The 24,908-nt window shown below is 41.0% G+C and overlaps 1 protein-coding gene and 1 non-coding gene across 2 annotated transcripts; both read right to left on the bottom strand.

Moving 5' to 3' along the window:
* Positions 1-3,696: 3,696 nt before the first annotated feature.
* LOC144663807 (filamin-A-like) lies at positions 3,697-23,327 on the bottom strand. The gene is made up of 15 exons (XM_078524869.1): positions 23,128-23,327; positions 21,373-21,828; positions 17,435-18,745; positions 16,814-17,100; positions 15,939-16,169; positions 14,787-15,155; positions 14,234-14,355; positions 13,426-13,561; positions 12,494-12,676; positions 11,309-11,593; positions 10,406-10,696; positions 9,161-9,563; positions 8,358-8,627; positions 6,299-6,589; positions 3,697-5,627 (listed from the first exon to the last, which is right to left on the bottom strand). The coding sequence occupies exons 2-15, from the start codon at positions 21,749-21,751 to the stop codon at positions 5,290-5,292; spliced, it is 4,896 nt and encodes a 1,631-aa protein (XP_078380995.1). The 5' UTR covers positions 21,752-21,828; positions 23,128-23,327; the 3' UTR covers positions 3,697-5,289.
* On the bottom strand, positions 7,171-7,323 carry LOC144664547 (U12 minor spliceosomal RNA). Its single transcript, XR_013572826.1, has one exon. It is a non-coding gene; the product is annotated as a U12 minor spliceosomal RNA (small nuclear RNA).
* Positions 23,328-24,908: the final 1,581 nt, after the last annotated feature.

Genomic DNA, 24,908 nt, shown 5'->3' with positions numbered 1-24,908 from the left:
TAAAACTTGAATCAACAAAATACAATTTTAAAAATGACAAAGAAGAAATGACATTCAGAAATAAAGTCAAAACGAATTTAGACATTGAATTAGGTAAATTACATGAAAATTCAGGCTTACGAGCCATTGCAAAGATGTGTTTAAACAGTCTTTGGGGAAAATTTGGGCAACGAAATAACATGAATCAATGTAAATACGTAACTGACATAAATGAATTTTATCAAGTACTTCTCGACGACACAATAGATAATTTAAACATGAATTTCATAAATGAAGAAATGGTTCAAATGAGCTACACTTACAAAAATCAGTTCGTTGATAACAGCTATAATACGAATATATACATTGCATGCTTTACAACTAGCTCAGCTCGACTAATGTTATATGAAAAACTAGACTATTTAGATAAACAGGTATTATATTTTGATACAGATAGTATTGTGTATATCGAATCCCAGAATGGTAAGACAATAGAAACAGGCGATATGCTAGGCGATTTAACAGATGAGTTAGACGGTGATGTTATAAAAGGTACCTTCGTAAGCGGTGGCCCTAAAAACTACAGTTTCATATATGGCGATAATAAACAGAAATGTGTTATTAAAGGTTTTTCCCTTAATCATGAAAATTCACAAATACTAAATCACACAAATATGATTAAGATGGTTAAGGGCGATTTTAAAGAACTCACATTAGTAAATGAAAATAAGATAACCAGACAGAATAAACAAATTGTTAACAAATATGAGGAAAAGGTATACAGCTTTGGATATGACAAGCGCGCAATAAAACACATATCGGATAGCTGTATAGAAACATATCCTTATGGATATTAAAAACAAACTCATCTGTTTATTCTAGGTTATAATCTTAGGTTTTGATTTTCATTATGTCAACGAGGTTTGTTTTAAACGCACTAAGATGCAAGATTTTTAAAAAAGAGTATAAGAAGTTTTTTTAAATATTGTCAAAAATAATCAAAGATTATTTTTATCATTTAATCAAGGTTTAGTTTATAGATTTGGCTTCAAGGTTTGGTTTCAGGTGCCATCGAGCAAAGCTCTCTTCCCACCATGCACCTGTGCGATTACTCGCTTTTTTCATCCCCGGCTCGACTCCGTCTCACTGCCAAAAAAGCTATCGCGTATTGCCAGCACTGTATTCAAGATTTAATTTCCAGATTAGAATTCAGGCCAGTAAAAAAATAAAAAAGATTATAAGAATGTTTTCAGGCTTGTGTCAGTTGTTAAGATAAGGAGCAAATATAATATTTTATTATATTTGATCATAAGTTTCATGCATTTTATAAATAAAATACTATGAAACGCTCCGCTTGTAATCCAGGTTAGGTCCAGCGCAAAAATTCAGTTTTAGATCAAGCGCAAAAATTCAGCACTGGAAGTAGTATGTACTAAATCTCTGTGGCAAAAATTTTTGCCTCAGAGTGTAGTACATTACTACTTATTAACAGTGTGATAATGCCTGCGTCTTTATCGTTCCAGGCTGGAACGCGGCGACGAAAGAATGGGTAGCCCTAAATCCTACTCGGTTCTAGACCAAGAACATGGACAACTCTATCTCAGACAGATAAGACGTTGCAAAGAACGCGAAAAGAGCATGCAAACCGAGCGAAGAGAGTGCAGAATGGAAAAGAGAGAAGGAGTGAACGATAAAAAACTAAACAGCTAATTAGAGACGCGATTTAAATGACTTCTATTAGGCATCAATGTGCTGAGGTTTTTTCTGTCAGTTTCATGTAAAGACGAAATCCCTTGGGATCACTAATTAATAGTGACGCTCGAAACGTCAGCTTTTAATCTCAAACGGCCGTTAATTTACATTTGGTTTTAAAATGAACAAAGCTATTAGTTATAGAAACTGTTATGCTATGTCGGCGGCAAGTTAAATACTTAGCTTATTATCAACTTAAAGTTCCCAAACGTAAAAAAAAGCGACCGTGGCGAATTTGGAAGGCTAACGTTTCGAGCTTCAGCCCTTTGTCAAATTATAACATCCAGTCGATTCTTTGTTCTCAGTGTTAAATGCCGACTCCTGGACTTGCTCGCTTGTAAAAACCAGTCTTTAGGTCTTTTATTTATTTGGATGAGTGCGTTGGTTTAAGAATTTCATCTTGCAAATGTTACATACTCGATACATACAAAACTGGATCACTGAATTCCCCCGCCCCTCCCCCCGCACTGAGTACCGATAATTTCCTTCACCTCCCACGAGTTTATGACTCACGTGCAAGAGCCTGCCGCCATGACAGTGTTCATCAAGAAACCATTGAACCATCAAATGTGCCTTCGAGAAGCTTCTCCGAGCTTCTCTTTCATTCAAGCGCATTTTAAGTTTTTATTACTGAATGCTGGTCGAGTAAATGTTACACTAATCTAGGCTAAGCTAACTAAACAGTTTCGAGTCTTGTGCAAACCAACGAGCCCCCAACGAGCACGGGTTCAGAAAAACTTGCATTTTGCTAAAAATCAAGCAATAATTTACGGTACATTTAGAATTTTTCGCGAGTTCTTTCGAGTACCCTAGAGGGCTTGCTTGTATAGGACATGTGAACATAAATTAAAGCGGTTTTTCTATTTCTCAGTCAATAAAGGCTAAGTCGTCATACAAAGCAGCCACAAACAAACCATTGAAAAAAAATATCACGAAAAATTGAACGACGTTTCGCTTTCGTCATGATACTATTATAGCTTCTCGTATAGGTTAGAATCTATATTTTGAAACACAATTAAGCTAAAAATACAATACGATATCGTAACCGTGAAAACACAGTCTCATATAAAACACCTAGACGTACGCAAAGCGCGCGTTATAAATAAAGAAAATACTCAATTTTGCTGCGTAGCGTGCAAACCAGGTCCATATTTCCTTTCTTAGACGCAGGAAGGCGGAACCTGGACGTGCGTAAGATGGTGAGATGAGATACAATATTGAACGAATTCGTGATTAATTTTATTGCAAGTACTTCATTTTTCCTGTGCTATAATCGGTAGGTGGGTTGAACTTTTGAAGTATCCTTCCGGAAGCAATCCCACGTATTGGTTTAACAAGCACCTGAGTATGTACCCCCATTAGGAACTGGTTCGAGTGGTTAATTTAGTCTCGAAGAGAGTGTAGAATTTTTAATCAGTTTGGGTAAGGAATATGCTGATTTTTCTTGGCAGCTGGACAGGGCGTCTATTTTTGGCGTTAAGCGTGGAAAGGGTAGTAAATTGTCATTGGTCTGCAACACTTTCATCGCTAGAATCCCATATAAAAGTCCTCGAGGACTCGCGCGCGTGCCATCGCGAAAGTAGAACAAATTAGACGCCGCGCAGGAAGCGTGTTGTGTATGTCCGAAAGAATAGCTTTTAGTCGATCCTTATAGGTTACATACCCTTTTACCCAAGGAGCAGGTAGTCTATAGCGCGCAGCTTTCTGCAGACTTTCTTTCAGATTCGTTGGTGGTTTTCCACCGCGCCTCATAAAATGTGTCTTTTGTATGACAAGCTTGCTTTATCAACATCTCAGATTTTGTCCAATAGAGGGGGGAATATGAGAGGTAGCTCGTATCCACATCACTTTGGCGCGGTGAAGGGGAGTTTTGGTCGCTTCAAAGAAATCTGGGAACTGGATTAGGACAGAGTTAATTACTCTGATTAGGAGGACACAACGACATAACTTGAAGCAACACACGTCTGGCCAAAATAGACTTTTATTTACAAATTAGTAACAAATCTAACTAAAACCTTTCGAGTGCATCTTGTAAAATAGGAAAGCCTTGTACATTTCTTGTCCATTTCTATTATCAACATGAATTTCATGTCGTTTTCTATACTTCACTACCCATACAACTAACGTCATTTTTTCCTGACGTTGTTTTCAGTGTGCGCCCATATGCTGTATGTTTACGTACATAATTTCATGAACCTAAATAAAAAACACACGATACTGAACACCCTTCGCATCCTTCCCTCGGGACTGTTATTTTTGTTGCATTAATCAGCAAAAATTTCAATTATTCGAAAAACAATGAACTAATAACATGCCCATCCCTTAAGCTCGAACCAAATTTTTTGTACGATGTAGTTTACTAAAACGAGAAAGAAAGGGGTGGTATTAATCGAAATAGCCTCTAAATAGATTAAATTCTATTTTTGATCACATGATATTTTTGTGCAAAACACGCTGATATATATTGAAAGACCTCAAAACAACGCATGAAGCAGATTTTATCTAGCCTAAGTACCGTATAAATATAAAGCTTAGTTACTTTAAATAGAATTATTTGGGATTCTGGCCAACAAATATACATTCCCACGTCGCGACTTGCAAATATTCGTTTTGCCTCACAAGTTACGTAAAAAAAACTACTGTAGTTGCCGCCGTCTACAGATATTACTAAATTATGGGTTTAAGGTTTTGTTACTGGAGTTTTAATTCGCCTCGTTAATGCTATCCAGTTCGGCTTATTTATTTGTTTTAATGACTTATACTTGTTGTGAGTAAATAAAGGCTTGCAGCTATAATCTAGTGTGGCGCAACAGTTAATGATCAAAGGCCCGACAAACCGATTAAAACTTGGACAGTTTTGTGCGCCGTTAAATTACGCTGTTTTTCTTAAGGACAGCGAAGATATCCCGACCCAGTTAAACAGTTTCCTTGTTCTGGCGTTTGCTAAGAATCTTTAGGAGAACCCTACCAAACCACCATTCTGTCAATCAAAGATGTTGTCTTCCGCCAATCAAAAAAAGGGCTAGCATGTGTGGCGTAATTTGATTAGTTTTACGAGCTTACACTCTCTGCGGATTGTTTCAAGGGTTCTGTGTCCGTTTGTAAACAGTGTATAAAACTAGAAATTCACAAAAAATACTACAAAAAAAGTGCCGTTTTCAGTTTTAATCTTTTTAAAAACAACCGAAGAGTTTCCGCTTGTTTAATTAGCCAATCAGCTTAGGAAGCGCTCGCGAGCACGCCCAAAAGTGGCTTCGTCAGCTTGCACGTCGTGTTATTGAGCACTGAACTTTCCCCTTTTTACGAAAGAGCAGCCGCAGTCGGCAGTTTTCCACCAATAAAGGCACCAATTCTCCTGACTAACCAGCTAAATATTAATTAACACGATCGCGATATAACGCATCCGTATTTGAAATAAAGGCAGTTCTCGATCAGACAAATTCTTAAAGATGGCAATATTAAACACACCCCAGTGTTTTATCTGTGCGGTCGCCATCTTGGATTTGACTGACCGAGGAGCGCCTGGGGAAAAGCTTAACAACACTAGCTACCAGTCTCCTACAGCCTAGCGTCTCTTTGTTGAAAAAGAACCGCATTATCCTTCAATTCGTTAAGCGATTCAAGTTCTTCTCTAGTTTCAACTATCGTGACGTCAAAAGGGCTCCCGGGTATATGTTGGTCGGCCCATTTGATGTTGATTATATAACGTCCTGGCTCGGTGGGGTTGTAACGCACTCCAATAGAACGCTCCTTTGATGTGTCCCGGTACATTTCCACCTTGAAGGCTCCTCGAGGTCCATGGATTCTGATCTTGAGTGTTCCAGGCCCTGCGCCTTTGGTTTCTACGAGGAATTCACCTTTGAAACTTCTTAACAATCCATTTTCCAATCCAGGGCCTGCCGAGAAAAACAAACACAGATGCCATTGTAAGTCAAACACAAACTGAAGACTAGGAAAAGTCTTAAGCAACATGATGCAGCTTTTTGTCAAAGGTCCCAGACGCTCGAATTGTCAATTGTACTCGAAAAAATCTTATACGGGCATGCTTCGCTTTAAGGTCCAAACCCGTGTTATTACAGGGTAGAGTCTAAACGCTTTGGGAAAATGTTTACGTTAATGGGATGGGTCAAGTCATCAAGTGCAATGTATAATCAAAATAATTTAGTACAGAAAATAAACGCCAGAATTAGACTTCAAAGTAAAAGAAAAGAATTTGATACAATAACAAACGCAAACACAAGCGACACAAGCACAAGCATAAGTAGTTTGTGTCAAGTGAAAACGAACGTCGACATAAGCATAAGCACATTAGGCAGACACGGCGAGACGTCGTACTTATGTGGTGTTTCGTTTTCACACGGCATAACGCGAACGCAAGCGCAAGCAAAAGAAAAGGAAAAATTTTGATCCTTGTGTTTCTGCTTGCGCATGTGCTTATTCTTGCGTCGAGGCCGCTTTTACCGTGAAATAAGAGCTGTTATATGCTTGGGTGTGTGCTTGCAATTGTGCTTGCGTCACTAGTGAAAACCAGGCTTAATAAATTGTTTTACCGCGGAAAAACACATACCATAAACACGGACTTTACTGGGATCCGGGGGCTGTCCCACGCGCACCAAAAACGGGCTTCCATGAACGGGCCTTCCGCCCCACTCCACATACACGAGGTGGTTCCCGACTTCTGTAGGGAAGATCTGTACTTGGTAGGTTGCGTCCTTGTTGTCAAACACGCTGCAATCACAGTCCTTTGAGGGTCCCTGACAGCGTACATATAGTTGGCCCGGGCCTGCATCCTTGCTGTTTATGTTGAACCCCATAGCTTGGCCCACTGTAGCACCGGCACCTTCCTTGAGCATGGACCCTGATGGTCAAACGAGTTGAACAGGTTAAAAGCGTGTTTTTGTTTGTTAGTTTGTCGGTTGGTTTTGCTTGAATATTTCATTGTTATTGGTCTTGAGTGGCTTTTTGTAGACTGTTCAAGTCAACCGTTCACACGTAGCAATTTTATAAACAGTAGAGATTTTGTAAAATAACGGTCTCAAGTGTTTTGTTTTCTAACTTTCGGTTAGGTTTACGGACAGTGTTTAAATTGGAACACAGTAGTGACCATTTAAACTTTGTTTCGCCCCGACCTAGCTGCCCAGGGACTCCGAGGATGAGTAGAGACTTACTTATCATCTTTATTCTGGCCAAGGAATTCACTTTTGATCAAAACTTTTCACCTTGTCATACAACCAATAACTGTACATGTAATTTATCGAAATTTATCTACTTCCTTCCCAGGCTAACGTGCTTTATACAAATAGAAATTGTTTTTAAGGTCGGCATTCGCACGTTGAAACTTATTTTTCATTGCATTCGCACAATTCGTAAAACGAAAAGTAAGCTTAACCCACGAACACTCGAGAATCTTGATTATTTCCCTGTTTTGTTTGTGGGGATGGTGCGGAGGCCGCTACAACACGGGCATCCCACAGAAGTAAGCGGGTCACCCGAGGGCAGCCTGCAAACCCCGTGAAAAATTGAAAGTGACACTAGCCACAAGATCTGGCGTCACCCAGATCGTTATTTTCCTTACTCATTAGTTTAAGGCAACCAGACAATGGGTCTAGCAAAACTGTTATACTCCCACACATTGCAATCTTTGTGGGAGGTCTTGCTAAGTTGCACTGCAAATTACAATTCGCTAATTTATCTAATTGCCGCTGAAATACTAACAAATGAAACTAAAGACCCTTAAAAAAGATTTAAATGTAATAGGTCAGTAATGTTATAGCAAATATATTCGAGGCTTTCATAAGCATGCGCACTGTGACTTAAACAAAATAAAGAAAAATGACTCTGGACGTCTGCCTCGAAGATTTCAAGGGTTGGAAATTCTCAATCAAAACCAAATAAATTGCTTGTTTTCACAGTACAACAGTGTCTCGATAACAACTCTTTCAATTTTGCTTCAACTTTCAAGTTCGGTGTTAGGACGCCTTGAGAATGTGCGAAATACCCAAGTTTTTTGCATGCGCAGTGGCTTTACTGGATATAGAGCTGTGCGCTGGACTCCCGGTTATTGTATTTTGTTCTTGGGCAAGGCACTTTACTCTCATAGTACCCCTCTCCACCCAGGTGTAAAATGGGTAAAAGCTGTGGATAACACTGGGATGGACTAGCATCCCATCCAGGGGGGGGGGGGGGGGAATAAGTAAGCGCCTGCCTGATAGACCACTTGGCTCGAACGTAGACTTTAAGGGACTATGTCACGAATTTTACCAGATTTTTGAACAGCCAAATTTATATTTATGTCGCAGGAAGCCTCAAAATAATATAGTCCATCTTTTAATTAAAAATTGCTATATTAGAGCACTGAAACTGTTAACGAGCATCTTTGGCTGCAGATGGCTCGGATGGATTTCAACTTGAAAAATTACGGCTAAACTTTTCAAATTGTTTCCGCGCGTCTTCAAAAAATCGATATTTATTGCCGTAGCTTGATTTATATCCGCAAATTAAGGTTACATCTTCCTTTAGGTGTTCACAAACTTCAGAACAGTTTAACCAAAAATCTGCGAAATTCCCGTGACATAGTTCCTTTAACCTTTTAACAGCGACGAAGACGACTTAAGGTATTTTCTTACCTTCAACAAAACAACTCTTCGCTTGCATGACCTGTGCTTCTCTGATGGTGACCTTAAAAGGGCTTTCTGGGATATGTTGTCCGTTCCACATGAGCGACAGGACATAAGCGCCCGGCTGAGGCACAAGGTAATGACATGCGTACCGACCGTCCTTCAAGTCATTCACTTCCACGTCCGTGTGATATTTGATTCCAGTCAGCTTGCCTGTCAGCTTCCCGCGGCCTGCATTACGTGCATCCACCATAAAATCTATCTTCTCGTTCACCATGCCTGTGAGTAATAAAGCCAAACGAGTTAAGAGGAAATCCGTTGGGTATGTCATCAAATAGCCTTAATTTCCACCATCGATTAACTAAGAGACTTTTCATCAGCTAAAGAAACGTTTAACCTTCAACCGTTAACAAAGAGAAAGGAGTCCAATTGATGAAAATTAAACTTTCGAACGAAAATCGAGACAAAAGATCTTTATTTTCATCATTCAAGGAAGCCTTGAGCGTTTAGGGTCCAATGAAGAAATATTAAATGTTAACCGACAAATAGGAGATAACGTTACTGGCAACCAACAAGTACATGTAAAGAAGAAAGGATCTTAGTGGAGTTTAGAGTTAAGTGTCCAAACTGAATCGGGTTGGAAAATGAAACGTCAACACACAAGATACTTTCTTCATGGGTTTGATGAAGAGGGGTAGACTACTGGTTACATACTAAGAGCCAACTGACACTCTCGAGTCCTTTGAAGAAACCTAGCCCTCGGCTTAATTACTATACAGGGAAAAAATAACAAAACTCATTGTTTCATTTACCTCCTTTAAGTCCATCTCCTGACGCAAATACTTTCTTATGTCCCTCACTTCCTTCAATATTCATCATAAACGGTGAACCCTCTACCGGCACTCCGTCATACTCCACATCTACCCTATGGCGCCCAGGCCTCAGAGGTACAAATCGCACGTGGTACAAGTTGGTGGCTGGGTCGTATGACAGCTCGTTATGAAGTAGCTCCATCTCTGGATCAGTCACACGGCATTTTAGATAATCTGCTGAGGAGCCTTCTGGGATCATGATTGGAATGTCCGCCTCGCGGTTCTCGAAGAAGCGATGATCGGCTTGGTCGAAATTGACTATTTGTGCTCCCTGGGCCTGTTCGGTGACGTTGACTGTAAAGGGAGAGCCTTGAACCGGTTCGCCGCCATAACGAACATCCACCTGTTCATAAAGATGATAACAAAGTAAATTAATGCGTCACAGTGTTCTTCGTTTACTTGTAGCGTTTTCAATTTAATAAATAAAAACAAATCAACTTTGTTTTACGAGGGTTGCATGTAACAGTTTTGCGACTGACAAACCTGTGGCCCTCGGATTCACGATCGAATTAGAATTTGAAGTGTTGGTTTTTGTGGAGGAAGGAAAACCGGAGAAAAACCATCGGAGCAAGGACGAGAACCAACAACAAACTTAACCCACATATGACGCCGGGTCCGGGAATCGAACCCGGGCCACATTGGTGGGAGGCGAGCGCTCTCACCACTGCGCTATCCCTGCTCCCCACTTGAGCGCCGAAAGCAATTAGTTCGTAATTATTTCTGTTTTGCATGGTTTAAAAAAACTTGCGCAACGTTTGAAACTATCAGAAGTAAAACCAAAAACATTCGTGACTTTATCGTGGATTGCTCTCACACGTGTTTTCCCGCGCTTCGTGCCGGCTACATGAATTTGCTTCAAGTTTTGATTGGTTCACTGGATTGTCTGTGTCGTCTGTGATTAGCCAGCGTGTCAGTCGGGGGAATAAGTGCTAGTTTTGGCAAATCTTCGTTAAAGCTTTCGAAGAATTTCCGAATTATTTTATCCTATCAAAAACTAGCGCGTGTGTTCACGAGTACTCCGAAAGCAATCGCGCGTACATATACGTCATGTTGCTTAGCAACTTTTGGGACGAAAACCGCGGGCTCAGTCACTTCTCGGAGAAGTAGATGTCGCCATCAACTGGCACTTGTTCCCCGACTGTTATAGCGAATTAAACTTACATTTCCGTGAAATTAGTGTTTTACCTTATATGGACCAGGTTTGTGTGGAGTGAACTTCACGTGATGACGATTGTCTGTTCCCTTGCTCACGTGACATGGCACGTTTTCTCCATCCGGGCTAGTCACCGTGGCGGAGAAGTCTTGATCGTTCATGTCATACGGGCTTTCTACTGCCAAGTCCACCTCGTTCTTGATGACCCGCTCGGCAAATAGTTCCTCGCTACGCACATGCGCAACTTGTACCTTGCCTGGGTCACCGACTTTGATTAGGAAAGGACTGCTGGCCACTGGAACGCCGTCACTTTTGACATGGACCTGGACAGAGAAACAGAAAATATATTTATGCTGCTATATATAAGAACTCCCGCGTGGGCAGATGAAAGGGCGGGAAACCATTCTCTACTCCAGAGCACTTCTCCTTTGTGCATGACTGACGGCGGGGAGGCCAATAAAAAAACGACCGAGACTCTGGGATCGAGAATGGGCGGTAAACGTGAAAACAAGTGCAGAGGTACCTACAGAAGTGGCCATGCGCACCACCCATGAAGAACACAGAAAAACGTCCAGAAATTTCACCGATGATAAAACAGTTTTCACCGACTGTATTAAGGCTGATCAAATACAAACTAACCCGTTTCATTAATATATTAATATGCTTTACTTAATTTTGCAGAAAACATTCAGTCTCGTTGACCGTATTGATACGATCGTTTTCAACACCACTTATATCAAAACCTCAAATTCTCTGCTCGGTTTAAACCAGTTCCTGCGTAGAACATTTACTCGACTGTATAATATTTCGACTTCGATTTCCGCCTTCTCCAGGAGGAAGTCGAAAAAATCTCCCTTTGCGGCCATGTGATTCGATCTACAATTTCTTTCGGTTTTAGTTTCACGACAGTTACGCATTTTTCACCGGGTCCTTACCTTGTACGTTCCTGGTTGATAAGGCACAAACTTTACATGGTACAGCCCATCGTCTCCTTTATCAAACGATGAAGGCACATTCTCGTTGTCAGGTCCGTCGACATATGAAGACATGTTTCGAGTTCCTTCTGCAGCGTCGAGTGCGATGTCGAGTTCGCGGCGGACTAAGTACTTGTTCTCAGACTCCTCTGGTTGGCGCAGTCGAACCACTGCTGTGTTAGGCTGAGCCACGTTTAACGGGAAAGGACTGTTTTCTACGGAGCGTCCTCCACAGCGAATGTCAACCTAAAAATGGAAGAAATATAAGTAGAATGGTTATGACACACGCAAATTTGAAGTCTCTTCTTGTTTTGAAGTACCCTGGGTTTCAGCCTGGCATGAACAACTATATTGCAATTTTACAATCCGAATTTTAAATTCAATTTTTCAAACCGTGCGTGCTCCCTTTTGCACTCAAGTTAAACAGCAAATCAAGTTTATCATCATCATCATCATCACTTTGTTTACCCTCGATTTTTTCTAGCTTATACAGCTAGTATCTCCGAGCATTTCACAGTACACAGTACAGTGGGCAAAGACCAGACCACAACACCGGAACTCCATGCCCTTCTCTTTACGATAAGTGAGTGGGTTCTTTTACATCCCCTGCTGACTGTAACACTGAAGATGCAGGAGACGGGGCCTACGGTTTATCGTCCTTATCCGAGAAGACTAGAATATCTAACCATTTGCAGATGTCATTGCAAAGGCAGCACGTTCTCCTCAGTTATTTTAAGACCCTAAGTAATAGTCCGGTCTGGTACTCGAACCCGAGACCTCCCGCACGGTAGTCCGGCGCTCTACCAACTGAGCTAACTGGTCGGCGGTATAATTTCCTAACTAATCCTTACTTACTTTTCATAGGGAAACAACACTTAACCCTATTCGTCGTCTGGTTCAAAATATTAATTCTCCTTACAACCTGCCACACATTTATTTTAATGCCAGTTCTGAGAATTTATTGTACATCAAGACAACATTTCCTAGTTGATGATTTTCCGTTTATCCTCCTCATCTGTCTCCTTGGATGGAGAAATAAACAAGATCTCGATCTCTCGATCTCGATCTCCTTGCAAAAAAAATTACAAAGATCAACATGCATTGATCTTACAAGGAGAAAATAGATCTTGATCAGTCTGTACTGACCTTGTACTGTCCTATCTTTTTTGGTGTAAATCTCAAGTGATAAAGACCATCGGGTTCTTTCTTGAAGCTGGACTTCTCTTTGTTTCCATCCGGGTCATACACAGCAGCGGACACTTCATCAACCTCGGACGGGATCTCCATTGGTACATCCACCTCGTACCCCACGTGATAACGAACTTCACCCTGTCATGGGAGGGGAAGGGAGACAGGTCACTATGTCATTTAGGGATGGGGAGAGTGGTTTAAATAATGACCGTACGAGAAAGATAGGACAAAAGCGTATTATGAACATAGACAACCGATAAGTTCATGTTCTTTCACTTGCCATGCAAAATTGATCCTGCAAGTGACAGTCCCTGCAAGTAGCGAAAATTGTTAAGATGTAGGGGCATGGATGTGTATCCCTTCTCAAGCTCGGGCCAAACGAGGATGAGGTTGATGAGAGTACAAACTCTCGCTCTCGTTTGGCATGGAACTCCCATGCACTCTCCTCGACTCTCATGCGCTTTCATCAACTTTGAACGTGCTCAAATTTTTCGTAAGAGTCGATGCCGAGAGTTTAACACTCTCGTTTTCCTTTGGCCCGAGTTGATGATAGTCTCTCATAAAAACTCTCATGAGAGACAACTCTCATCAACTCTCATCCTCGTTTGGCCCGGGCTTAGAACGATGCTTATGTAGTCAGACATCGTCGTTTACAGTGAAAAATACGAGTAACAAGAAACCTCTCCTAGTAAATGATTTTCTTTAAGTACTGCTGCATACTCTTACTCTCAACTGACTTCAGGAAGAAGGAAGAAGCTCTTCCTTCTCTGCGGTTACTGCAAAGACCGATAGCAAGGGGTAAAAGATCCATTTCAAATTTTCGCGCTCGAACACCGCGAACATGTCGGCACTGTCTAGTAATTTAGACACAGGAGCGAGTTACGTACCTGTTTCTCGAACTCTTTCAGTTTTACTGACACTGTCTCGGCTTCTGAGATTTTCATCACAAAAGGACTGTTCTCTATGGACTGTCCTCCACACCGGACATCAACTGTATAGCGGCCGGGCTTGTAAGGAACAAACCTAAAGCATGAACAATTCATTAGACGTCTTGACAGCAAAAACGAATAAACTTTGAGCTTTACAGCGACTGAGAAAATCGGCATGCTCGAGGCCCCGTCAGGGTGAATCCCATAAAGCGACACGGCCAAAAAAGTAGCGACAGCACATAAAAAAAACTCGACAAACGACGACCCTTTTGGAAAATCTTAACTTTCGACAAGGACAAGCAATTTTCCATCAATTCAACTACCGACAGCGACGGGAAGTGCGATAGAACAGGGCCTCATGCTTTAATAACAAGCTTCGGCGCTCCTAAGGTTCTTTGATTGTACACTGAACGGAGTATCAAGAAGAATAAGTCAAGTTTTGAGAACGTTTTACCGCACGATCTCACAGAAATTATCCAGTTTTGCAATTCAGTCTTCGTCGATTTTCACTATCTGCACTTCTCTATACTTCTAATCATTTTGATCCTGTTGTTTTCTTTCTCGTTTAAAACAATTATTCCAAGGTTTCAAATAGATTTACACCAGTTCGTAACATATCGATTCTGTTGAAAATAACGTGACCTAACTAACCTGCGATCAGGCTTTCTCCGCCGCGAGAAAAATAACGCCTGATCGCAGGTTATGACCTAACCACAGTAAGTCACGCAAGAGTTTTAAAAATGTCACGCAACACATCTGTTTGTACCTCACGTGGTATAAGCCGTCGGGTTCAAGGGTCAGTGTTGACTTGACAGGTTTACCATCCTCATCTTGAACTGAAGCAGAGATTTCATCAACTTCTTCTGGGACCTCGATAGGAACATCAACCTAAAACAAGAATATAACAGGTATGTGCTTAAAACTAACAAATAACGAAATGCCTCGAAGATTTACTACCTCCACTCGGCTCGGTGGTTTTTCATGTGGAAACCCCGACTCCAGCTTGCAAAATAATCAAGGAGTTTGAGCCTCGTGTTTTCATTTTAACCAATATTGTAATCCATTTCCAACTTCCATCCCCGCCGTCATTAGTCATCCTAAATTTTTTAAGGCTTCCTGTCATTTGTCAAACACTATTCTAGAGGTATTTACAAAATTAAATCATTATTAAATAATAAAGATGGTAAATTTTAAGCTCGGTAATAAATAATGAAGATGAGATCAACATCCGGCGGGACAGAAAAATCAAAATTCTTTTCCCACCTGTCTGCTCATCTTCATAAACCATTTTTGTTAGTTCCTACGTAGAAATCACGAACCTCTTTCCGAGCGGAATACCCAGTCCTCATCTGTTCCATTTCAGTGACCTTGACCTTCATACTAGTAGAGTCCCGGATTTTGATGACGTATGGGCTGCTGGACACTTCCTTCCCACCGTACTTGACCATTACTCTGTGTTCTCCTGTCTGACGAGGCACAAACCGGATGTGATGGTACCCATCGTCCTCCTTCGTCACGCTGGATGGGACACTCGATTGGTCAGGGCCCATAACGGAAGCCTCGAGCTGGCCCTCTCCAGCAGAGTCAGGCACCTGTACAGGTATGTCCACCTCGTGACGCACGGTGAAGCGCTTCGGTTCGCGCTCCAACTGACGCGTTTCCAGTGTGACTTGTCTGGGATCTGCCACCTAATTTAAAAACAGCTCCTTTAATATCGTTCCATGTTTTCGATCAATTTTAGAAGAACACCGAGTACCCTAACAATCCCGCTTATAATCCCTGGGCTTCATACAGGGTTCTTGGATGGGCTTGTAAACGGGAGGGCCTAAATCCGAAGTGGGCTTATAAGCGGAATAAAAAACGTTTCGATATGAGCGTTGATCGAAATACCTTTTTCATTTAAAAACTGTTTTTAAATTAAGCTTCAAAAAAACCATAATAAATTAAATTCATTTCAATATTTGGAACAATCTTGGGAGGGGGGCTTATAATCGGGCGTATTTTTTTTTTTTTGTCAACAGGTAGATGGGCCTATTAGCGGAGGGGGCTTATAGCGGAATTTTACGGTATACGATTTGCAAAAAAAAAACTATACTTTATGTCTGCAGATGCTATGGAACTTTTCATTCCCAGCGAAAAAGTTGAAAAGCAAGTTTCTATCCCGGGTTTCTATAGGATTTCTACGTTATACAAAGAGACTCGAAAGCGTGACCTTCCCGTTTTTAAGTTTTGCTCATATTGTAATCCATTTCCATCCTCGCCATCGTTAGTCATCCTCACTTCCTAATAGGTTCCTATCATTTTTCTGGTTCTGTTCTACAAAATCCCAAACATCCAGATTGCTTAAGGGTTTTCTGTGATCAAAGCACTGCTTTTTTAGTTCCTCGAAATCATCCCATTTCCCTTGGCTAACTTACGGGCGGAATAGAGAGGGGGAGAGACTAACAACGACTTGGCGTGTTATTTCTTACCTTCACTATGTATGGACTGCCTTTTACTGGTTCCCCAGCAAAGTTGATATGAATTTTGTGCTCACCCACGCCCCTTGGGGTGTAGCGCACAATATAGGTGTCCTTTTCCTTAGGGGACTGTAGTAGATCCACAGGAAAGTGCCCGTAAGGCGCCTCACCGTAAACCTTCAGTTCCCCGTCACCTGCGCCGTGAAGAGTAATGAAGAATTCTGCCTCAGAGTCGGTGGTTACCTGGAATGACATAGGGTAAAATAGTAAAGATTAAAGTAAGGCAAGGTAGATTTTGCGCACAGGACAAACTGAAAATGTGAAATGATCAAACCCGCAAAAGTATGTGGCGTTTTCTCTCTTCTGTACTAGGTAAGGCTTTAGTTTAGTTTTTAAATACAGTACCTGAATTTTCGATTTTTTAGACTACGAGTTATCGTTCATTTTTCTCAGGGTAAATTAGCCGAGTTGGCAAGCACGCGAGCAAGCACGAAAATTACCTCAGCGCAAGATTTTCGCGCACGCCCGGGTGAGAAAATCGTGCGAGATTATTTCGCGCTCGTTCGCGTGCTCGTCTACTCGACTATATAACTAACCGATGAGAAATGAGGTACTACTCTTAGTTAATCCTAACTTTATGCTTGAAGACTTCTTCGTGAAGGCTACTGCTTTCTACCAATCTCAAACCGAGGTTCTCTAGGCTTCTTGGCCGGCTAATCTCGCCCCATTCAAGTTCACGTCGCGCTATTTGGTAAATTTTCCTACGAAAGCGCGCGCGCAAAGGATACCCGACCCTACAATGGATACGATAAAAAAAAGTCCAAGCCATAAATTTAGGATTGTTTCTTATTTTTTGTAAAATATTTATGAAATATTCCATGTCCTACCTGATGAAGTCCTTCTCCGTGCGCAACAATTCTGTTGGGATCACTCACAATGGTCTTTATTGGACTCCCCGGAATATCATCTCCATTGAACACAAAGTGTATGTTATACTCCCCGGGCTTGTTTGGAATAAACGATACGTTGTATTTCCCGGGCCCAGTCGGTCGCACGTCGACCGGGACATTCCCCGAGGGGCCCCGACATTGGATGGCCAGTTCCCCTAACCCCGCGCCAGACGTGTCCACATCGAAGGAAGCTGGACGTCCTATCAACGGATTGCGGGCAGTTTCTGAAAAAAATGCAGAAGTCTCGAATAAGTGAGCGATTGTTTCCAGCGTCCTACACAACCGATCTTTTTCCGCATCACGCAATCTGTCCCTCTCTTAGTTTAAAAGAGCAAATTGTTTCAGTAAGGAATCAAAACTTGCTTATCACCTTTGCCACTAATTACAAACGACGTAAGAAATATCTGCTATCCCTGACCGATTTTTTATGTAAACCTTGCCTTTTGATTTACGCAGTAAGCGTCAGTTAGATTTGATATTTGCGCGTCACGCAATCTTAGCGTGACGAGACAAAAAGTAAAAAAAGCGTGACAAAAGTAAAAACAACGTCCTACTCACCGTTTCCAGCCACATTACACTTGGTCGGGTCTCCTACTTTAGTTATGTAGGGGCTGCCAAGTAACGGGGTATCTCCGACCTCAATGCGAACCTTGTGCTCTCCCACTTCCCGCGGGACAAAACTCCCCCTCCACTTTCCATTCCCCAGGGGTTCCATGGTGCAGTGCGCGGTCTTTGTGGGTCCCTCCACCACCGCCGACACCGGGGGCGAGTTCTCGTCTTTTGTTTGAACAATGAACTCTGCTGGTTTGAAGAGGACGGCGTTTTTGATTCCCGCTCCAGATACCTGCACGTCTGCCACGTTTTCATGCATCATGACCTTGAACGGACCATTGGGAATCTCCTTTCCGACATGCTTGATGGAAATCGTGTGAATACCACTTTCAAAGGGAACAAACCGGCATCGGAGAGATCCGTCGGGTTCGGGCTGTGTTTCCACGGGCACCGCCTTTTCCCCGCTCGGGCCTCTGATGTCGACGCGCACTCCGTCAAATCCGATATCTTTGCGCCCGTGAATGAAAAATTCGGATGTTTTCCCCCGGTAGCCCCGCTTGATCCCCGCTCCTTCCGCCTTGAAGATGTGTGCATGGCTCTGCAGTTTGGCGCATGTACGGAATTGAAGCATGTACGCCATTATGCTCAGCTCGTCTACATCAGGGTTGACGAGCTCCTCGGGTGTCATCACTTTCCTCACACCAAATTTCTCCTCTGCTACACTCAACGCCAATGTAGCGTTCTCCAGCGGACTGTTGCGATCGATATTTTCATAATCCGGGATAATTCCAGGGCACAGAGATTCTAAGAACTGGCACAACTTTTTCCCGTCGTTCCAATCCGTGTTGAAGTTTCGCACGTTTAAGTCTGGTGCCGTCTCATTAATGAACTCCAGTGTTCGCTTCTCTCCGATGGACCCCGGCTGCGTGAAATACGACAAATACGTCATCATACTCAACTCGTCCACGTACGGACTCACGAAGAATTCTGGAGACAACACTTTCGGGATTTTAAAGTTTTTCTCTGCGGCATTCATGGCATCACTCGTGTTAGACAGCCGCGCGTCGGGATTCAGACTCTTGTAGTTCGGGCAGAGGCCTGCTTGACAGAATTCATTGAGCGCGCTTAAAGCGATTCCATCGTTCCAGTCGGTTGTGACATTTCTGATTCCAATGTCAGGGATGGCGTTTTTGAGCCAAAGCAGAAGAAGCTGTTTCCCGGATGCACTTCCACTTGAACTGATTTGATAATGAAGAATTAATCTCCATATCAAACCCAGAATCAGCTTCACGTTTCCATTGGCGATGTCTTCGTTGCCTGGATAATAGAAAAAATGAAATAAACTCCTAATCTGTGAGTTGATCAGGTAATCCTTCTGGTATCGTAAAGAACAATCATATATCTTTTGAATACCAAATTTCGACTAATTGTTTCGCTTCGCACATACTTGAATTAAGCGATAAGTTTGACCTATTTTGAATCAAAACAAAAGTGTGACAAATAAATTTAATTATATTTTGTAAATAAAAGGACTCGAAGAGCTAAAATTGCTTTTTCTTTCGACCTACTGATTTGATGTCCTTCTTCAATATTTAAGAGGTATTTTCCATCCAGAGTGCTTTATTTTTTGACGCGAAGCTTACAAACTCGGCGTAAATTTTGAGCTCCGCAAGCGTCATTTTTGCGGTATTCAAGTATTTTCGATTTTCTCGAAAACAAATCGATATTCAGCTAAACAAAGTATACAGTGCTTCGTTTTATATTAAGGCCTACCTGTGGTAAGAATATGAAGCGAAATCCATTTTTCGACACTAGCCAAGAATTTGTTTGATTTTTGTGAACATGTGCTCTTAGTTCGTTGGGGCATACGCTATTTGCATAGTTTGTATCGACGGCATCGCTCTAGAAATTGCCGCCCAAATTCCCGTTTAATTTCCTTTCGCAGCCAAAAATTGGCGCCCAGTCTTAACGCATGTCATTTATTTGCGCCTAGACCAATCAAAATTTAGTAAAATAAAGCAAAACCAGAAGTTGTCTTTCGAGCTGTAAGGTTTGTAGTTTTGCAAAACGTCCCGAAGGAGAGAGCCTGGACACTAAGGACAAGTAAGGACAAGATGGCGCGAATTGAAAGCCGCATTCATAACAATATTCTTAAAGCAGCGTATCAAGGAAAGGGAATTCAAGATGAACGATAAAACCAGGTTTAGTGCCATCAGGAGGCTATCTGCAATATGACATGAGCTAAGAAAGCCAGACAAAACAATTTTCACGGGGCTTTCAACTATAAACTTATATTTATGGCGGGCTATTTAGAGAAGTAGCTGAAGCGAACAATATATCAACTAGAAAAAAATTCCAGCAAGTCCAAACTTCAAGTGGATTCAAAAATAGCATGAAAATCCACAAGTTCGTGTCCCAGGGTTTGATGGATGGGCCTCTATTTTAAAAGCAGTCACCTTCCCATTCTCCAAGGGTGACCCGCTGAATACAGATCGTGATTGTAACTTTTCCCGCGAAAGTGCAGGAGGTCTACTTTTACTGATTTCCCAAAAAATAGGAAAGATGAAAGTGCTCTGTAGCTAGGCCAATATTTCTTAAGACCCGTCTGTTGCAATATCCATTATGTTTGGCTCTTTTTCGCGAAAAAATCAACTTCATTTAAATTGTCGTATGTGAGAAAAGGGAAGTTGTGGTTCGACCTACCGAATGGGCCCCCGTAATAAAGGTTTGTACGCGCATAAGCGCGCAATATTTTGACTATAGAGCTGTGACAATTGTTTTGAATGTGTTACAAGACAAAAGCTATCAAGTGAGAACCAATTGTCACCACTTCGATAGGTTGATAACACCTCTAAACAACGATACTCTATAAATGGTCTGCAATCAAATATTTCCTTGGCGCCTAATGCTTATAAAAATTACAAGCTGTGAAAATCGATCGCTAATGTAAACACAGTTTAATGACATATATCGATAACCTTGGCGAAAAAAGAAGAGAAGAGACTTTCTTTTGACGTTTTTTAAGGAAGAAAATTAAATACAACGCTAAAATGTAAACGGGAATGCTGCGTAAATGCAACGGAAATTTTTGGAATGAAACCAATGCGGGCTCGAAAAACCCGCACATAAATTAGCTCTTATTGTTTTCACCTCCCTGCGGACGCAAAATTCTAAACAGATTATTGTTGTCGTCCTTTTCTAGGCTCCTTGTTTGCGGTCTTTGTCAATGAATAAAAAAAATCATACTTCTGTAACTAAAAATTTGACTGAAAACGAAAAACTAAACATTACTCGTCGTAAAACGCGCAGACCTATATAATAAATATTTAATGCCTGGAGCAGTAAACGAAAGTTTTTAAAGTATTTCGGCCACAATAGAACTTAGCGTCATGGTCGATTCGTTCTTCCAAAGCAGATTCTCTAGAGATTTGAAGTTCAATTCGCTAATGTATTATCTATTTACGTTTTTATTTTGCGTGCGTTCAGTTCACGTGCAATATCGTCGCATGCAGGAAGAAGTGCTCGCAAGCGAGTTTGCTAGAAATCATGTACACGAACATGATTTGTACTGGGGGTCCTAAAATTGTACTATAACTTAGCGAAGCGCTGCATTTCTTAAATCTTAAAATATTTGCTGTGAACGAAATAATCTGATTCTTGCGTGATCTTAAGACGTTCTCAAGCCCCGTAACGAGAAACGTGTGCGGAAATTTTTTGATAGTAGCTATAGTTCTTTTCAACTTCATGGAAAATTAGAATGGTTTCGTTATGTATCTTTTAGTGGCTTTCTCCTGAATAATCAACATATCACCGTTATGTTTATTTAACGCCCCTATGTATTGACGAACTGTGCGGAGAACGGGAAAAAGGTCATAAAATGTCGTTCAGTAGCTTAGGTGTCTGGGCATGTGATAATCATGTCACGAAACATTTGATCGTCTTACCTATATTCACCAATTTTATGCCGTCACTTTCCAGCAGCTTCAGAGCTTGAGTGATATTTTCGAGTTTCTGTGCATACATTTTAGGAGTCTTGTTATATCGGCCGACTTTCTTCGTGGAAACCGACTCAACAAGGTACACAAGCGTTGTTCCATCCGCAAACGCTTCCGCTAAATCGCCAGTAATCTGAACGCCATAAGGTTGAATTTGCACATTGCACCAGTTTGTGAATGTATTCTTCTGAATTTCAATCCAGTCTTTCTCATTGCGAGCGACGTATAAAGATCCTTTAAAGCTAAATTGTCCAACACTCCCCGATCTAGCGCCCGGACTCCTCGGGCTTTTAATGCTACTCTGTTCTCGATCGATGGTGGTAGTCATCTTGCTCCAGCCTCCTTAGCCGTCCGTCTATGACACAAGTTCTTTTTGTCCGCCTTGCTCCGATGTGTACACACCCTCTACATATTTGACAAGATAAAACAGCCGTGAAAACAATGTAGAATTAAAACGCTTGCCAGAAATATGTATACAAGTAATTTACATGTCTTATGTGATGCACGACTTGCACGACTGCACTTCAATGGCTTCCAAAAGTCCCGGTGGGAATTTGAAAGTGACAAATATCAATTGACGCCTCCTTATATGGAGAGCGGGTGCGCTGTTAATGGGTTTACTGTCACGATATTGCTTCCAAGATTCGGTGCGACAATCAAAATTTTAAGAGTGCAATATTAAAATGGTTTCCTGCCAATGACACCAATAAATTTGGCCTCAAACTTGGCAGAGTCTTACTGTTTCGACTCATGATTGCGTGAAATAACGATACAGTTTCTTTGAAGCGTTTTTAGGGTCAAAGACATCCACTGGAGTGTTGCACTTAAAAAGAAACAAATTTTATCAAAAATCTACGGTCATCTATCGAAAGGGATTAATTTTTTCCGCACAATACGTTTCAAAACATGTACTTTGAATATTTACTTGCGAAGTTTATTCAGCGAGTGCCAGATTTCTAGGTGTTTCTAAATTTAAAGATAACGTTACTAGCAGGGGTTCAGAAACTTATTAATTTATTTGCATTGCTGATAACAATTTTTATTAGTTCAATAACTGTTGGGTCGTGTTGCATGCAAGGCAAGTCTGCGCGTGAAAATCCAAAGAGTTCCTGCCAATAATCCCTTCTACGGTGTAATATGGAAAATCAAACTGAAATAACATGGCATCATGCGATACGCTGTGAAACAAGGGCTTCTGGCAAGGGTGGGGAGGAAAAGAATGGAATTTGGTTCGCTTACAGGTGGGCAAATTTATCAGTTGCGATTTAAAGCTCGCTGCTTTCGTAAAATAACAGCGTGCTAGATGCATAATTTGAGGAGTAAAAGTGATATTAGTTGACTTCGTTTTGAAACATCTCAAGCAAGTAATCTGTGCTAGGAAGCTTATCCAACCTTTGATAAGAAATTATGTACACAATAATAACTTCTAAAACAAGTCTAAAGAAGATTGTAAACTTTTATATCAAAAGCTTGGTGGGTTATCCTTAAAGGTGTAGCGACCCTTATCACTGAATCATGATCACCTCCAATAACATTTCGTCCCGTCCGTTTTGCGTTGAGTTCCAACTCAGTCTTTTGAAGAAAGATCGATCGACTAAAATTTCATGTGGACAATTAAACTGCCATTATAAACACTGTGTTTGATTTATCCCAGCTAAAAACAAACACAACAATTTCAACACCAAGCTCAAAAGTAATACTCACGGTATTTAAATATCTGTTGCCTTGCAGACTCGGGTAGTTCTGGATCGAAACTGTCTTGTCAATAATGCTGTAGTTAGGAGCTAAGGATAAATTCTAAGTGTCTATACCTTTGCGGGGTGACATCAAAACCAAAAAATGCAGGTTATTCAACAGAATACTCTAGACGAATAATTTGTTGATGTAAAGCGTAAAGGAAATCCACAGGATATTGTAAAGTCTGTTTTTTCGAAGCGATCAGCCGTGTCTTCTTTACGTATGCAATTGTGTTGACGTCACCACTCTAGCTGAAATAGACACACAATTTGCGTTGCTGTTTGTGACACTTTTCAAGCGTGAAAAATATTGAAGTTTATAGCACAATCCTAGCACTGAGCTCAATTAATCTTCTTTTGCTTTCGAAGGCTCCATTCTGCTATTCTTGAGTTGCATGCGCTAAATAGCCTGCACATTTTCGACCATTTAGAAAAATTATGTATTTCGTGACAACACAAGAGACTACAAAGCTGTATAATTACTCTAAAATTACGTTCATCCATAATTTCTTTAAGACAAGTAAGAAATTAATCCCTTTAAATCAGGAACTAAAAACTCCTTTCTATAGATGATTTTTTGGTGATTAAGCCGAAGGAATTTTCCCACGGTTAGCTGACTCGTTGAAGTAAGCTCAAACGAATTTTGCTGTTTCAAATCGCGAGAAATTTTGTTGTAGAAGTTGTTTTTAAAGTGCTTAGCTGTTGTTGAGTACAGAATGTACTAGTTCCTTTTCAGTTTGCATGTTCACCTCGATCTCGCGATATTTAAATTGTTTTATTTTTTCTCCTCAACAACATCCAAACAAACAAATATGAATACGTATTTAAATAAAAAAGGCAACCTCAGACCTTTATTGTTCAAAAAGGTCGGACCCATTGAACTTTTAAAAACCACTGGACTTCTATGGCGTCAAAAGCGCTAAATTTTAAAGACAGTTGTTTGTGATGATAGACAATAAAGACCGGTGTTATTTAATGTAACATTGTTAACTCGCGAAATAAGCGGAAATGGTCTTATGCTGTATTGAATTGTTTAGCGCACACCACTGTTTCGCGATGGAGCTTAAACGTAAATCCGTGCACGCAAAGTTTATGAGGCGCTTTATACAGTTACACGTGATGCAGTCTTCAGGCTAACCAATCAGAACAAACATGTTAGTTTTTTTGGCCAATCAGGTGCAAAGCCAAACCCAGTCTTGAACTAGATCCTTGATTTTCCCGCGCTTGGCACCCGCGTTAAAAGGTTCTCCTGTGCAGCGAGCTCTGATTGGCTCATTTGATACGCGGTGAGCGCGCGTTGTGATAGGCCAGTTATGGTTGCTTTGCTTATTTATTTATTTATTTATTTATTTATTTATTTTTATTGTCTCGTTAGAAAATCCCACCATGTGATCGCTCAAAGACTGAATACAAACAGCTAGCTTTGTTCTTTGTTTTATTTGCAATATTTGACTTTGGAGGAATTTGCCCAGGCGACCATTTTAAATCAGTTCATTGCAGTTTATTTCACTGAGCTCGAGACAAACTTTTATATTTAGATATTTGTGATTCTTCCGCTCCGTCGTCACGGTTTGCTAGATTAAATTGTGGCTAAATTTGGATCAGCATATCAAGTCATAATATTTAGCTTTATTAAATCCTTTATTTATATAGTTATATTGGCGTCTTTTTTCCCTGGTGACGAGGTTGTCTACATCGTCGAAATTGAGAGGTTAGAGCACGCTTTAAAGTTAAAACGAGGCAGCTCTA

The sequence above is a fragment of the Oculina patagonica genome, chromosome 8, assembly GCF_052425735.1.
Source record: "Oculina patagonica isolate OP01 chromosome 8, crgOcupat, whole genome shotgun sequence".
Classification (NCBI taxonomy): Eukaryota; Metazoa; Cnidaria; class Anthozoa; order Scleractinia; family Oculinidae; genus Oculina; species Oculina patagonica.
Note: the sequence above shows the minus strand (reverse complement) of the source record. Positions and strands in the feature narration are given on the sequence as shown.